The sequence below is a fragment of the Lichenostomus cassidix genome, chromosome 3, assembly GCF_008360975.1.
Source record: "Lichenostomus cassidix isolate B80296 chromosome 3, HeHo_3.0, whole genome shotgun sequence".
Taxonomy (NCBI): domain Eukaryota; kingdom Metazoa; phylum Chordata; class Aves; order Passeriformes; family Meliphagidae; genus Lichenostomus; species Lichenostomus cassidix.
This window is the reverse complement of record NC_139483.1, coordinates 24,656,717-24,673,677: the sequence shown is the minus strand read 5'-3', so window position 1 is coordinate 24,673,677 and position 16,961 is coordinate 24,656,717. Positions and strand designations below refer to the sequence as shown.

Below are 16,961 nucleotides of genomic sequence, written 5' to 3'. Positions count from 1 at the left end.
AGCCCTCCTTGCCTTGGTGGGCAGTCCTGTGTTCTCTTCTGTTAAAGATTTTACCAGTTTCTTATTATACTGTACCATAAAGTTGTTAATATTTGCTATCCAGGTGGATGCTGCAGATTTGAGATTATACAACTACAAGTAGTCTAGCAAAATTCAGTACTATCTTTTATAATTTTGATACATAGTTCTAGCCCACAGTGTTTGCTGCATTCTAATGTAAAATGTCTTTGTAGCAACGCTCCTGCAGACTGTTCAGACTACTTCAGGACTGGCTGTTATTTTGTTTACCAGAGCTATGTATGAACCTGTTGAAGAATTACCTTCCTTGGTAAGTGTATTTCTTGGCTAAAGACTGTGCAATGTCATGGTGTTGTTAATCTGTGCTATCAGTGTTGTCTGGAGGCTTTGCTGATACAGATGCCAGGGCTTGCCAGCGTCTTTGTGAGTCCTTAGCTGGAGTATAAATCCTTTCTTCTCTCCTTGCTCTAAGAAGTAATAAGACTTGGGTTTTGAATTTGGAAAAAACTATGTACAAGAAATCTCTTCAGGTGTTCTAAGCTGTGCACAAAATAGCTTTGCTGCTGTGCTGAGATACTGTAATGTGTGTTATTTTGTGTTCCAGATCAGTGCCTTGCTACTTGGGACAGTGGAACCCTCAGGTGTACCAGTGTGGTTTGTGAAGAGCTGTGGGGTTCTGTGCACAGCAGAGCTCCCAGACTCTGTCCGGCTCTTCCTTTGCCATGGAGCACTGGCTATGCTGGATTGGAAGAATAGCAGCATGGGTGAAAATGGAGAGAAACTATTATTAGATATTGCATCAGTCTTGTTGTCCTTGAGTTCAGAGTAAGTTTTGTTTTTTAATTTGTGTTGTTTCATTTTTGGGAGGAGAGGGACCACCCCTGTGGTCCTGGTGGAATATCTTATGTTTTCAGTGTAATGAGACTAGATTTTGTGCACAGATCGTGCAGTGTTTTTAATATATTCAGAAAAACTCTGTAAAGTTGAAAAATACAATGATGTTGCGTATGTAGTTCTAAGTTTCAATTTTTTGTTGCATGCTAAAATAAAATTCTGTTTTCTAACATGAATGAGATTAATTTATTAATACCCTTATGATAAGGTGTGTCAGTACCAGTTCTTATGTAGACAAATAAACTTTAGTTTCAGGGCATCATGTCCTATCCTTCTGAAAGTTCAGAAGAAAGCAAAGTGTGACAGTGAGTGGAATACTTGACGTGAGATGAGTTTTTTTTTGTTTTTTTTCTCGCTGCAAGCATTGACTGCTTGCATCTAATGGCCCACCAGCATTATTGGATTGGAGATTAAAACATGTATTCAGTTCATCCTTTGGTTGTGCCATGGATGGCAGTTTTGTGGTTTTGTTTTTGCACAATAGGGTACTCAGTTCTGAGGTTCTCAGGTGATTTTATATGGCAGTGAAAAGTTTTCCTTACATTTTCAAGAAACATGCAACAACATAGTGCTTCTCAAGTGTTAGTAGGTGCACAGTAATTTTTTTTTTAAATTTTATTTTTGTGGGGCTTGTATGGTTTCTTTTCCCCATTTTTAGGGGGTTTAGCTGCAATAACTTAATAGCACATCAGGTAACTAAGCATGTGTTTTTTCATCACTTCTGTGTTCATTGCTTTTCCTCAGTGAATGGCTTGTGTCTCCCAATCCGTTTTCATGTAAGGTAAATTAATGTGATGCATAGTTATTCTGAAATACAAAATTTATTTTTTGTAAAAATTGAAAAGTGAAAATAACTTTTTTTTTGTTTGTTTGTTCTTTTTAAAAGGTTGAAAGAATCCAGTGTGGTAACATCTTTGTCTAGAATCCTTGCTATTTGGACTAATTCAGCAATGGCTGCCCTTGTTTCATGCTCTCCAGATCTAAAAATCAAACTTAATGGGAACTCAGACATAATTGGGAAGCTGTTGGAATACATTTATACGCACTGGGACCACCCTCTGGATGCTATCAGACACCAAACCAAATTGATATTCAAGAATCTTCTTCAGATACATCAAACCACCATTGCTGGATCCAATGGAAAATCAGACCCATTCTTTGCAAGGCTGATAAAGCATTTACTAAGCTTGAATTGGCATGTAAAAGGGAAATATGCTTCTCTTGGCTGTCTGGTGGAGTGTGTGGGCACTGAAAATATACTGCAGTTGGACAGAACAATTCCAGTACAAATCTTGGATGTAATGAATGATCAGTCTCTTGCACCTTATGCTAGTGATCTTCTGGAAACCATGTTTACAAATCACAAAGCCCATTTTACTGTGAGTTTTCAACAAGGCACCTGGATTGACCAGTGGCACAACATCTGGGTTTCTCCTCTTCTGGTAATACTGTGTGAAGGAAACCATGACCAAACTACATATATAATAGATTATTATTTACCAAAATTGCTCAAATGTAACCCTGACAGTCTGAGCTACATGATTAGAATTCTTCAGGCCTCTGTGGATGCTAATCTGGGTAAGAAAATAAACTTTGTATTTGTAATTGTGGTTGGATTAAAAAAAAAAAATCTGTTGTGATTTTTGATCTATTGTTAGCATTAATTTGGGAGAAAAATTCCAGATGGTTATTATTGCTATTAGTATTTCAAGTTGAAAAACATAATAATCATAAGTGTGTCTTCATGCCATGGGCAAAATAAGTAGTATTCCTTCTGTGTGTGCCTTATGGTTCTCTTTACATGCCAGGGTTTGTTACATATCCATATTTTCTACTACTGCTCTTTTTTTCTTACACAGGTGTGTCCAGTAACAGATTTGGGCTGGTTTTTTTGCAAATATGTGACTATAAGAGTTAGGATTCTCTTGTAGTTTTGAAGTAATTTAGTGTGATTCTAAAATAATGGCTTATGAGACCTCTCAAGGTCTTTTTTTTTATATGGCATATTTGAGATGAAGCCTTTTGGGAACCAGGTGATTTAGAACTACTTTAATCTATAACAGCAGCAGCACTTTTGGGATTTATGGAACAGAAATAAAATGAGGTGGGGGCAGGCTATGTGTTGAAAGTATTGGAAGTTTCTGACAACTGTAACTATTACTGGTTTTCATTCTCTTTAGGCTCTTGCAATACTAGAGGAGCTCTTGGAGCATTAATGGCATGCCTGAGAACAGCCAGGGCTCATGGACACCTGGAACTTTCAAATATCATGAGCAGTGGCCTTGTATCCACTGAATGTATAAAACAGGGTCTAGTTCATCAGCACAGCCAGGTAAAGGCACAGCCTTTTATGTTTGTGTTTAAATTAGAACAACTGCTTTGATCCTGATTATTGTGTTATTGTTGTATTGAAACAAAGGTGCCATCATAGGTGCCAGGAACTCTTTGGTGATTAACTTGGAAATCTCTTTCAGGTTTGCATTGATGCTTTAGGTTTACTTTGTGAAACCCATCGTACCACAGAAATTGTGTCTCTGGAAGAAATGCAACTAATTCAGTTTTTTATGATGTACAACTTGAACAGCCAATCTCCTTCCATAAAGCAACAGATAGTTTCTCTGCTGAGAAAGGTAATTTCAAGCTGTGAGCAATGTCTAATGTGCCTCTAATGTTAGTTACAATAACATTTAAAAAAACCACTGAGTGTGTTATAAAGTTGCTCATCAGACTATGTTTATGGCAAAAAAAAGGGAGCATGGAACAAGAAAACAATTGAGATGGGGGAAAAATGAGGGAGTCAGTTTGTCAAAACCAAAAGAGAAATCCCATCTCTTTCCTTTCTTACCTGGTGCAGGCTGAGGAGCATGAGATGGAAGAATTGTGCAAAGGGGAATGTGATAAGAAAGGAAATGTTACTTGTGGGTAGTAAAAGAGATGGAGGAAGCACTTTTGAAGTGAGTCGATTTAAGAGTCACTGAGAAATTACCTGCATTGAGGTTTTTTTTTAATAGATAAACATAAGTTCCAAAGAAAATGAGGTAGGAGGAGAAGACCAGGCATGAATTTAAGGAGGGAGGTGGAAGAAAGTGTTGGAGGTATAGAGGGAGGAGAGAAAAAATTGGTCACAAGAGAAATGGGAAGGAAAACTTTGGGTTTGGAGTAGAGAGGGAAGGATCTGTTCTGTGGTACACTGTATGCAAAATTCCTAAAAATTACAAGCAGTATGATTTGGAAAATAAGCTGAAAATCTGCCTATAATTTCACTGTCAGTGATTCTTGTCTCACCTATGTTTTGCTTGCTTTTCAAAGTTATTTTGCAGGATACAAGAAAGTTCTCAAGTGCTTTATAAATTGGAGCAAAACAAAACCAAGCAAGAATTTGTTGAAAACTCAACTAAAATGCCTCCTTTGAGGATTTTGCAGCAATACAAAGTAAGTAGACTGCTAGAGGTGCAGATGGTAGAGGTGGAATAGCATTTCAGAAAGTTCATTGTTCCTAAATACAGCTGGGTAAGTTAGCAGTGCTGAGGAGCTTGTCCACTATGATGCATTTATGTATGTTAATTTTGATTAATTATACTGTTGTTGATGAACTGAATGCTCATTAATATTTGGAGAGTATCTTTAAGGTAAATTTTGTTCAAAGCCAATGAAAGTTGTTTTTTGAGGGATTGCTCTGTGGTATGCATTGAAACAGCAGTAAGTGAGGAATGGCTGGAGGGGTACTCTCAGTCAAAAAAAAAAAGGTTTTTAGGGTAAATGTCCTGTCATCTGTTGGCCATTTAGTAGTGAGCTTTAAACGATGTGTTAAATGTTTGTTACTTGGACTAAAATAGAAAACTTTTGAGCTTTAATCTTTTTCTAGGTCACCAGAATAACCAGTGAGTGAGAGAATGAATGAAAGGAGCTTTAGCATAAGACTTCTTTCATATTTGTCCTTTTTATCCTATTTAAAGGCTCACATCATCAGTTTCATTGGGTCAATCTGTTCCTTGAGTTATGCTTTTCCTGGTCAGCCAATTTTCAAGATTTGATCCAATGGCTATCTTTTTGTGGGGGTGGAGAAGGGAAACTATTGTATTTAAAAACCCAAATGATTGTTCAACATTGACTGGCAAAGAAACAAGAAACTATGTCAGTACTGTGAATGTCAGCCTCCCATTTTTCCAAAATTACCTCTAAAGTCATAAGTTTTGGGGTAAAGCAGAATGTCCTGAATTCAGTTGCTTAGGCTTTTGTCTGTAGGGCAGCAAGTAAACTATCTTAATTTCTTTGTGATTTGCTTTTTCAGGATTTCATGTCATCTGTGTGCACCAGACTTTTTGAGTTATTGTTTCCTGGTTCATCACACCCAACCAGGTTTTCTGCACTAAGTATTTTGGAATCAATAGCAGAAATATTTTCTGTTCCAAAAGGTGAGAAGCCTATTCATAGACTGTAGGAATGGCAGGTATTGAAGTACCTTGTATGCCAGCTAGTCAGTTTCTTTCAAATGGTATTCTTACTCCTTAATTTCTATGGCATTTCCTGGTTTGCTTTTATTTTACCTCAAGGGAGGATAGTAAGTTTTATTGGAAAAAGGAATATTGAAGTAAATGTGAGTAGTTATGGCCTGTTGCATATCTTCTATAAATTTAGATTTTCTTGCACAGTCTGTGTTTTAGCAAGGTTTTTCAGTGTATTTTTGTTATTATGAAGAAACTGGACAAGTTTCAAGGTATTTGATAACTTTACTCCTTTTTCGTGTACAAATATCTTGATAGTTTGAAATGCTGAATTCACAAAAACTCTCAATTGAAAAAGATTGCATATCCTCATGATATTATACTAAGTAAGAAACAATTTTATTGGCCAGTTAATGATGATGTGCTGCTGTTATTTTAAATTTCCTTCATGTTGTTATGACAACCTTAATTCAAGAAGTATTTGTTAGAGCCTTGGGTTATTGATGGTCTTGCTAAATCTTGTCTCTGGATCATATGGCCAACATAAAAGTATGTTTTTGGTCTTAAATTGGAATATTTTTCTTTAAGGAAATAAGTTGTTTAAAATTACACTTGATTTTGAGAGGAAGTAAAAAATGCTGTCTTTTTGACAGCAAAACCCCTTGATAAATGCTGAACATAATAATTTTATTATTATTGAGTATGCAGTATATTGTTACTGCCTTTTTTAGAAATGGAAAGTTATCCTGAGTTGTTTATAATAGCATCTGAGGATTATATAAATTGGATATTTACTCTTATAAAGCAGATTCAGCTGTTGTGTTCTGTGCTGTATGGTGGTGCAGTTGTTTTCAACTCAAAATTTCTGTCTTCTTTAGAGCATTAGGTCAAGTAACCAGAATTCACAACTCATTTACAACTAAATTAAAACCAAAAGAAATTGTAATGGCTTATATTTTAGGAGATTATTCCTATATTAAAGATCTCAAAACACCAAGCACCAAAGCACACTGAAGCTTTTAACCTCTTTTTTGGAAAGAAATTATTTTCTAATAATACATACTTAGATGAAAAGAATTTTTAAGCAAAACCAAATAACCATTATTTTCAATGCTGAATTTAATGGGGATATATGGGATTCTGGTTTTGGCAATAAGTTATTTTCTGTATTACTAAGAGTAATTTTTTTGATAAGGTAAGCCTTTTTTTATTCCTAGCACTAAACATGGCATTGTAAGACTTACTAAAAGAAGTAATATTAAAATAATAATTTAGATAAAATTATAACTCTTCTTTAAGTATAGCAAAGCAGAATCTGACTGTTATTACAGTGCTTATTCTGGAGAGAGTTACAGCAAAACTAAGGCATTAATTTCTTTGAACAGGCCAGGCACAGGTTTTTCAGATGCATCAGGAGATTGATTCTGCTCGTGTCCAAACTTTGATCCAGTGTTTTACCAGCACTTTTGAGGAAGTAAAACTTCTGGCATTTAGGCTTTTGATGAAACTACGTGATGTTGCACTGAATTTACAGGTATGAACTTCAAAGAGGTTCAAGAGAGAAATTTTGTGAAAGATGAGTGTTCTGTAGTATACCAGGTACTTGGGTTAGGTACAGAGCATGATTCCTGAATCTTAGAAGTTGGTCCAAGTTGCCTGCAGTAATGTTCATCACTAACACCTGCATATTTTTATACAGCTTCTGCCCTTACCTAGGAGGCTTCTTTCACTAATGGATGAAGGAACTGGGAAGTTCATTGGGTATGACTATGAACTATCAGAGAGAAATAGTTAATGCAAGCTCTTTGCTTAACCATGACTTCCCTTTGTAAATGATTTGAGGCATTTGGACCTGGTTACTCTTGCATTTGAAGAAATTCAGCTCCCTATTTCCTTTCCTTTCCTTTCTGATTGATCTCAGATTTTATTATCTGATTGGGTTTTTTTTTTTGATTTCTCACAAATTTTGCCCTTTGATTTGATACTGTTTTGTCTGTAATAAAGTAATGAAAAGTTATTTTTAAATTAACTAGTACAGATGAAAAAATACTGCTTCCAAGTAAACTATGCTTCTCTTTAATGTCCATTAGCAGATTAAACACAGTATTTTGAAAAAAAAAAAATCTTCCTCTTAAGTGCAGTGTGATTGAATACTGCTTTATAAATGGCTGTCCCCATCCTCAATGTGCATATAATTGCATTCTTGCTAAATACATGCACATGCATTTTTGAGTGTTAGGTGATGACTGCACAAAAGAAATGTTTAAGAAATATTTTGCACCAGCAAATGTAATGCAAAGCAGGTTCTCAGATTCCAGAGTGGCAAGAAGCTTAATTAAATCAATCTGGAAGCTCAATAAAATGAGCAATATTAGTGGGTTTTTTGTTTGTTTTTTTTTTTTTTCCCCAGGATTCTGAAAATGTAGATCTTCTATTCCAAGCAGCAATGGATCTTAGCACAAGTACCAAGCCATATGATTGTGTCACTGCTTCTTATTTGTTGAACTTTTTAATATATCACAAAGGACTGCAGAATATTTGCTTAGGAAAATGGCTTGAGCATAACTCCCAGGTGGATGAAAACACATCAGTCAGTACAGTGGAGAAGAACACTTTGGCAGGTAAGATTTTGGGGGAAAAGTTTATTATATTTATTGAAATTCTGCTGCTTTTCCTTAAGGCTTTTGGTAGGATGCTTAGTGAGTAAGAGATGCTTATTTCTAATAGGATTTTAAGTATCTTTTGTTTTGCTGTTAAACCAGGTGCTTTAGTAAGATCTTAATCTAGTCCTTTGCACACATGTCCTTGAAAATGGGCCAGGTTTTTTAGTGGAAAACACAAGGTTTAATTATTTAATGAAGAACTTTCAATCTTTCATGTTCTGCTGTACTGATCATTGTATTAATGTGGCTATAAGGGTCAAGTCTGGCTTGCAGGATGTGGTGGGTAACTCCTTGTGGCTTCATCATGAGTTGTGGGATTGTCCTTGGGCATAAGGTCTGGGTTGTGCTTTTCACAGCTGCCATTTGATTCAGATAGATGCAATTGACTATAACAAATACTGCTGGAGTTTAGGTAACTGAAGATCAATGCTAACTTCTATTTCAATGACAAAAGAGGGAAAAATATAATAAGGGAAATTGCTGTGCATTTTCCATTGGATTGTTGTGTAAACAGGTTTTATTCTTGCTTCTTAGAGCAGATTTGTTTCTTAGAAAATAAAACATATGATTGTATAATGAAAATCTGTGCTTTAAAATATTTTAGTTATCAAGCTTTTGTTGGTGCATGTTGAAGAAGAAATACTCCAAGCCAAGAAGTCTCTGCTTCAAGCAGCAGCATCATTCCCAATGTATGGGAGAGTGCACTGTATAACTGGGGCTTTACAGCAATTACCCTTCAAGTAAGTAAAGCATACTAAATTGGAAGTTGTAACTCCATATTTAAGTGCAATGGAAGAGCTGTTCAGGAGAACATAAAAGAACACAGTATTATTTATAAGGAAATTCAGTACCTGTGGCTTTTGGAACTCTTCCTGGCTGCTGCTGTGTTTGATACTTCCTTTTTATGTGTTAAACTCAGCCTTTAGACTTTTCAATCTCTACCCTATTTATAGTTTTCATAAATAATGTTGTGGAAGTGTTTGTAATTTTGGTTCTTTCTTTTAAATATAAAATTATTTTTAATCCATGTTGTGATGTGTTTTGGATGTGATTTTGGTTTTGATTTTTATTTTTTGAAGTAACTTGACACTGGTATCTGAATGGAAGGAAATGGTGTCCAGGCTCATTCTGATGTCATACAGCCTCTCTGCTGTAGTATCACCAGTAGTACAGAGCTCATCACCAGAGGGTCTTATTCCAATGGACTGTGATCCAGGTAAAGGAACAAACAGATTTCCAAAAGAATTATTTTAAAATCTGATGCTCCTGAAGGTCTTTGTCTTGCAGTAATTCAGAACTAGAGTGAGCACCCCTCCCCTTCAGCTTCTTATTTTGTATCATAACCTTAAGTCGTCCTTGATTTCTGATAAAGTTGTCTTGACTTCTTCACTAAAACAACATAAATATTTGCAGATTGTGTTGTTGCATCTCTTTCAAAACAGGAGACTGTAAATTCTGGGGTTTTTTTTTTCTAGAATCGCTTTAATCACCATAGAACCTTATTGCATTTTGTTGGGTTTTTGTTCTTTTTTTTGTTTTGCTTTTAGTGCTAATAGCTTTCTTTTCTACTTGTACACCCAAAATTAATTACATCAATATAAAGAACTGGAATATAAATTACATCAATATAAAGAACATCAATATCTTAGATATCCTTCTTGTTTAATGTACAGAAAGTTCAGGTCGTCTGCAGACGATTCTTCATGAGATACAACCACAGGACACAAATGATTATTTTATGCAAGTAAAAATTCTGAAAGAACACTGCAAAGAAGAATCTGAAAAGCTGGCTGGCCAGATGCCAATGAAAAACAGTTGCACAGAAATGAGAGGTAAATCCAAGGCTATATTAGTAATCAAATTCAGGTATTTTTTATAGAGCAGGCAAGTTTTGTGGATGATCAGTTAGAAATTACTTGCTTGTATAATGTTTCAGTTCTTACCCGTCAGATGCTAGTTGTCCATGGACACGGTTTTAAAGACTAATTCAGTGTGTTTCTGGAAGATTGGTTAATTTATCTTAAGACACAAATGAAAGTTAATTGTTTGCTATTGGCCTAGACTCTGTTGCCTTAACTGCACTGACCAGGTAATCTTGAACACCTTCTCTATCAAGCAATGCTTCTAATGCATTTCTTGTTGAAAGTGTTAACTGTGATTTTCCTCTCCAGTATACACAAGGGTGGTGGACAATATGTTCATGCAATACATCTTGTTTCATAAAATTACATAAGCAGAAGCTTCAGTTTGAAAGATTCCAGTGGAAAATTGTTAGGTAGTATTTGTCTGTTTCAATGAAGAGCAGCCATGAAATGGAACATTACAATGATAAAGAAATCATAAACTTTGACATCTTTAGTATGGGCCAGAATAAACTTATAGAATATCCATACATTTTTAAATTTAGTAGTTTATGCAAGCTCTTGAACTTCCTTTCCCCGGTTGCTTTTGTTGTGTTTAAAATGGTTTAGTGGGCTATGTTTTGTTTCATGAGCATGGGGTGATAAACACGTGCAAGTGCCGCAGCGGCCACCAGGTGGCGGCGGTGCGCCACAAACGCGCTGCCTTGGCAAAGCCTTTTCCTCCTGGGAAGCACCTGGGTAACTGCAGGGAGCGATGGATGGGCAATGCCTGCCTGCAAAGCAGGAGATGTTCCCGTGTGCAGGGAAGTACCAGTTGGGACCGAAAGACTTCTGCTCTTTAACATACCACTGCTCTGGCAAAATGTTTATACTGCTGCCTTTTCCGAGTGCAAGAAAGTACACCAAGTGTTGAGGAGGGAAAGCAATCAGGGTCAACAAGACTGAATTATCTTTTGGGTAGGCAAGTTTAGAAACGTTTTCATAGATAATTGTGTTTTGTAAGGCAGTCAGGCTAAGTAAAGTTTAAATTACACATCTACATTTGAGAACTCTGAGATAAACGATTGCGTTTGTTGGTTTTTTTCTTTTTGTTTTGTTTTTAAGGCAAAGACAGGCAAGCGTGTGATGTCACAGCTCAAATGGTTCTTGTGTGTTGCTGGAGAAGCATGAAGGAAGTATCTCTGCTCCTAGGGACACTGTGTAAACTTTTGCCTTCACAGACTACATCTGAACCTTTGGATGGGTTGATTACTGTAGAACAGGTAGGGAAGTAATTTTTAATATAAAACCTGTGATTTCTTCTTGGGTGATAATGAGGTGAAGGCAGTTTTCAGAAAATCTTTTTCTTAAATATACACTCTGTTTGGGAAAGATTGGGGGTTTTCAATTTCTTTTGATTGCCATGGTCTCAGCCTTTCTTTGTTTTTTATACTTGGTCATCAGTCTGGTTTTGATCAAGTGGTATTCACAAAGCATGACCACAGTAAAAACAGCTAAGTGAAGAAATTATTATACATAACTAACAAACTCACTGATTCTACTTTTATTGGGATATTTGAGATGTATGCTGTGTTTAGGGATGGCAATGCCTGCCTGCCTCTCTCCGCTTTGTCTTTATCTCTCAGGATATATTAGTCTCTAATAGAATTGCTAAAAAATCTTCCAAACTGACTTCATATTTAAAGTCTTTTGAGTAATTCTGAACTGTACATATTGGGATTCTGCTTAAATCTCTTCCTTAATTAAACTTCCAAGTCAATAGTTCTGATAGTCATACATGCTGACTAGTCTTAGTGTTGTGCTCCTATCCATTATTAAGAATAATTTGTATGTAATGTGACTGTTTCTTTCCTCCAATTTTTTTGATTTAAGAAATCAGAAATGTTAATATGCCATCTGGGTCTCTTGCAGAATGTTGAGTTCAGTGTTTACAAGAAATTAGATTACCACAGGCCTTTATTTGGGAAATATTTTGTTTATTAAATTTCTGGTTTTAATTGATGACCTTTTCATTTCCATATGGTTTCAACAAAACCAGTTTGCACAGAAGACTGAAATATGAAAGAACAACTACTTTTTAAGCTCTTTTTCATTCTAACAGAAAATGCTCATTTAGTTTTTCCTTAGGTGTTAGAACTTTACATCCTGAAATAAATGATAGTATTATGTACTCCAGATCTTATTTCTTATCTGATGTCGTGGTGCCATGGAAATAGTGTTGGTGTCTTTATTCTTGCACTGTCTCCAGTCCTCATGTTTTCATCTGGTTAACAGCTGTGCTTGTATTGTTGCAGGGGTCTGGAGGGCAGATGAGAGAACAGATATGTTTTTCCACCATTATGTTCCTTAATCTGCATCAAGTCAAAGAGGATTTGGTGTGTTAGAATGAGTCAGTTCTAACCGCAGCACCTCTGTTTTTAGAAAGCAGACATTGATAGGTGCCTTTTCAGAAATAATACGTAATTAAGAAAGGAGTTAGACTTCGATGGTCCTTGGGGGTCCCTTCCAGCTGAGGATTTTCTGTGATTCTATGAAGATTCCTTTTCCTATAGATGCCTCTTTAACTTATTTGTGCTTCAGATGTCTTCCTGTAAAACAGAATGCCTGCATTCTAATCTGAAGAATGCTAATTGATGAGTAGTCCATTTGAAATCCTGATTTTCTTCAGGCTTGCAAGGAAATACATAAAGAAATACAATTGGGCTGAATGTACAAAAAACATTATAGGAAAAGTGTGGGCATTTTCCCTGTGCTGTAGGGCATTACCCTTTTTAGTAAAAAAACAAAAAGGGGGGGATTTCATCACAAATGACTAAAAATGTCAATGCCATAACTGCTGTGGCTTCAGACTTTGTAAACACATTTCAGTGTTGACAAATAAGAAAATTGTTATCTTATGCATGTAGAACTACTCTTTCAAGTTGCCCATTCTTTTTCTTCATTTTGTAAGTCTTGAAAGAGATTCAAGAATACAGAGAAGGAAAACTTCGAGAGAAACCTTGGTCATCTTGCCTTAAGCCAGGGCTACGTAACTGTTGAGAAAAATCTTGTAGCACCTCTTGGCCAGTCTGTGTCATCCTGTTGTAAACCTTCCTCCTGTTATACCTTACTCCATGTCTGTCAGTATCTGTGTTGAATTGTGCCTTGTGGGATCAATGTCATAATTTATTTTTGCAAAAGATCAGTGTTGAATTTGCTCACAGTCTCCTGATTGTTTTCACCTGCTTTTTTAATGGAGCCTGCCGATGGTTGGTGTCTTACAGTGCTGATCTGCATTAGGAAATGGCACAACAGAGCTGCTTCTTGGTGGGCAGTAGGCTGTTGGGGGCTGCTCTTTGTAGCAGTGATGGTGTCTGTTGTGCTGTGTTCCTGTGTAGGAGAGGCTGGCAGGGAAGCAGCTCTTGTATGATACTTTCTGATTGTTGCTGAGAAGTTGGTTTAGTATTAGATCTGTGCTCTCCTCCTTTTTTGAGTATGAGATTGTGTTTGCCTGGCAGCTGATGCCCCTGTATGCACTGACTGTGACATTTTCAGCTCCTTGGGGTGGAAAGGTGTGTATAGAGCAGTCTTCAAAACTTCAGCTATTTTACAGTGGTTGCTTTGCCTTTAGAAATAGACATAGGGAATGCAGCATATAGCTGGAGGAATCTCTCCATTCAATTGCATATTCTGCTTTTCATTTTCTATCTGATCCTAAAAGTCCAGAGATGGAAGGTTCAAAGCTCTGCCTGTTAAGAAAATCAATGTAAATAGCATCATGTAGCTGCCAGGTAATAGACAAAATGACACCTAATGCAAGTTCAATGTTGTTTTTGTCATATGATGTGCAAATCATCAGTGCTCCAAGTCTGGAGGAACATTAGCTCTTCTTCAAACTGCTGTTTATCTCACCTGGGAAGTTTTAAGATGTTTTTGGGAGATAACCTTGCCAGAGCTGTGTGCCAAAGTGAAAAGAAACAGACAGTAGAAGTAAAGATTTCATTATCCCATGGCTTGTATTAATCTTTTGATTAATTTAGTAATTTATATCTTGAATACCCAGATTCCTGCCCTCAGCAGCAAGTGTGGCCCTGCAAGTTGCTGATTGTTGAATTAGTAAGACTGACATGTTATATTCTAAATTTCTGACCAAGACCTGAGTTATGGCAGTGCTTCTTCTAGCCTGTGAGTTCAGTTTGATGCAAGTTCTAGTCAGCTTGGCTGTAGCAAAAAGCTCAGAAATATCAATAGTAAAGTTGGAAGTTGTGACCAAAAAAAAAAAAACCTCTTATCAATTATTCTAAAAATATAAGTGTAGTGGTGAGACAGGCTGGTAAATTGATTTGCATGTGTATGGTTTTCCTGGTTTGGTTTTGTTTACACACCTGGAGAATTGCTCTGTCTGTGGGTCAGTTCCTTGTGAATAAAGGGCACTTACTCCTTCTTTTTGGACTTGAAGGCTGAAATGAAACCCTGTGGCTACATAAGCTACTTTAAAATCCACTCAGAAATAACTTTTTTAGCTCTAGTATCTCCACTTATTGTGTGTTTCACATTAGGTGAGTTTTAGCTGCAGGAAATAAGTAGACTGTCTCAGATTTTTTTTTTTTTTTAAATTATTTCAATCTCATTGCTTGGGTGTAATGCAAATTACTTAACAGGAGGTTGAAAAACCATATAGGTAGATATGACATTAACTTCCCTGACAACTTAATTACTTGTCAGACTATTAAAGTATTAGAATAATTGTATAAGTAACAGAGCAAGCAGAATTTTATAGCAAACTTGGTGTGATTTTATGCATGTTCTATATAAAAGTTTCTTTAAAACTTCTGCTGGAGAACTTTTTGGAAAGACTGCAGAAGAAAATTTTGCATAATGGAATTAAGTATGTGCTCTGCATTTTAAACAAATCAAATGGGAAGTTTGATTTAGACCTTGAAAATGGGTGAGAATTAAAAGAAAAAACCCAAAAAACAAGACAAATGAGGTTGCGTAGATTTGTGAACTTCCAAAAAGATTTAAAAACTTGGTATTGTAATAGAGATCTAGAGAATAACTGTAAGTAAAAGTTCAGTTACCACATTTACATTTTTAGTGCTTTTAAAAATAACTCCCATTACCACATACATACATTTTTTTCATTTTAAAATTGTTTCTAATGGTCAACAGCAATTACGTAGAATTCTGTAACCTTAAAATTTGTATTTATCTATGTATTACCTAATGTATATATGTTTCCCTTAGGTACAATTTTTGGAGTTTGAATTTTGTATCTTAGATATTTGTGTAGATGTTTTTTTCTGCTGTTATGCTTTAGTAGGTATTTTCTGTGGGATTTAAGGCAAGGGTGTAGGCAAACAAGAGCGATTCTAAATTTGTTTCCTCTGAAGATCTGAGTTGTCCCTTTCTTCTCTTGATGTCTGAGTATGTTCATCACAGACAAATAACCAATTTTATGTCTTTTTTTTAAAAGAATTTGGAACTACCCCTTCAACCTAAAAAACTAAATCTAATACTTATCATTAAAGTAAATGGGGTTTATTATAGGACTTCTAGTTGCTTTTTGCTTTTACTAGTGACCTTTCCAACCAGGGGGAGGATTGCTGCTTTTAACTGCAGAATATTTTGCATGTATAAATAATGTATGTATAATTTCAAATGGCTTAATAGCTTTTATTTTTTTTAGGTTAAAAATATTGGTGATTACTTTAAACATCATCTGCTGCAATCAAGACACAGAGGTGCATTTGAATTGGCATATGCTGGCTTTGTGCAACTCACAGAAATGCTTTCCAGGTACAAGATGGGCAGCTTACTCTGTTTTTAACAGAAGAGTTTTTTACCAACCCTTGGCATCGATCCTGGAACTGGCTGTGCAGGCAGATTTTGATTTCATGTGGATTTTATTTAAATTTGGTGTAGGCATGATTATGACAGTTACATGATGTCTGTGACTTGAGCTGCAATACTTATGGTTAGCAGTGGTGCTTAGGCGTTGAAAAATGATACAGACATATAATGCTTGCTGCATTTCTCTTCATTTCTGGCATGTTAGTTTCCTGAACTGCTCTCAAAAGCTCTTGGGAAATGTAGGAGTGTAGAGTTCTTCCATCTCACTCCCCTTTCCCAGTCTTTTACGAAAATGTATGCCAGACTTTTTGCTTTAGCCAGGACATTTTCTTGGAAACTTCTATTACCTGTCACTGAGTTGGTTATTGTGACATTTGGAAGATTACCTGACAGTGCATCACAAGGTGTGATATGCACTCTGTTTTTTTCTTTCCCCTTGTGATTTTATAGTTTCCTAGAAGAAATAAATGAACAGAATTGTCCTGAAGTCTGGGCAAGATGATTGGAATTTCCATTACATGCTTAGCTAGTGATTTCAAGTGTTGGTAATGTTTCTTTTTGATATACAGTGTTTATATCACAATCATGTTTTAATAAGACAAAATCTCTCCTGACTGTGTAGATTTTGGTGGGGTTTTTTGCTGTGTTTTTTTTTTCCAATATGTGTGGGTTTTTTTGAAAGACCAGTCAAATTTTCAATTTTAGGTACCTGTATTTTCACACCAATGCCAGCTTAAGTAACCAGTGTTCCCCTTTTGCCCCACATCAGCCAGTTTGAGGTGCAGATCTGTTTCTCCTTCATTTCTTACTGGAAACACTTTTGGTGGTTTTAGTACAGACTGGCTGGCTGACCAGGTTCACTGTGTGTCCCCTCAGACAGTTTTCCCAACAGAACTGAGGGGTTGGTCTCTGCTCAGGATGTTGGATGAGGCAGCTGTTTGTGTGTAGCACCACTGCTATAGAAATGGGTGTTTGACACGTGATGGTGTTCATTCTGTGTGCTAGTGGGATGTTAAACTGCATGCCATGATTCTGTTGGTGATCTGTCTGCACATGGTACATTATTATTCTTTGGAGTGAGAGCAATCTGAGGGATTTTAAATTGGGTAGAGGAATTTGCTGAGTGCTCACACAACCTTACTTTATGCTTGGTTATTTACTCAAAAAAGAAATTTACTGCTTATCTTTTTGCCTGTTCATATGTTATATACACATTTGTTTAGATATTTTGGTGTTCTTCTATACTA

General features: G+C 36.1%; 1 protein-coding gene across 3 annotated transcripts in view; it reads left to right on the top strand.

Moving 5' to 3' along the window:
- THADA (THADA armadillo repeat containing) overlaps window positions 1-16,961 on the top strand; it is a 217,139-nt gene that overhangs the window by 71,082 nt on the left and 129,096 nt on the right. For all 3 annotated transcript variants that reach the window (XM_085054961.1, XM_085054962.1, XM_085054963.1), the window contains 14 exons: window positions 234-328; window positions 623-843; window positions 1,799-2,490; window positions 3,093-3,244; window positions 3,387-3,542; window positions 4,222-4,344; window positions 5,204-5,327; window positions 6,743-6,891; window positions 7,768-7,978; window positions 8,625-8,760; window positions 9,100-9,236; window positions 9,694-9,852; window positions 10,987-11,144; window positions 15,551-15,660. In XM_085054961.1, the coding sequence (XP_084911087.1) occupies window positions 234-328; window positions 623-843; window positions 1,799-2,490; window positions 3,093-3,244; window positions 3,387-3,542; window positions 4,222-4,344; window positions 5,204-5,327; window positions 6,743-6,891; window positions 7,768-7,978; window positions 8,625-8,760; window positions 9,100-9,236; window positions 9,694-9,852; window positions 10,987-11,144; window positions 15,551-15,660 (2,623 nt within the window). The remainder of the gene's footprint in view (window positions 1-233; window positions 329-622; window positions 844-1,798; window positions 2,491-3,092; window positions 3,245-3,386; window positions 3,543-4,221; window positions 4,345-5,203; window positions 5,328-6,742; window positions 6,892-7,767; window positions 7,979-8,624; window positions 8,761-9,099; window positions 9,237-9,693; window positions 9,853-10,986; window positions 11,145-15,550; window positions 15,661-16,961) is intronic.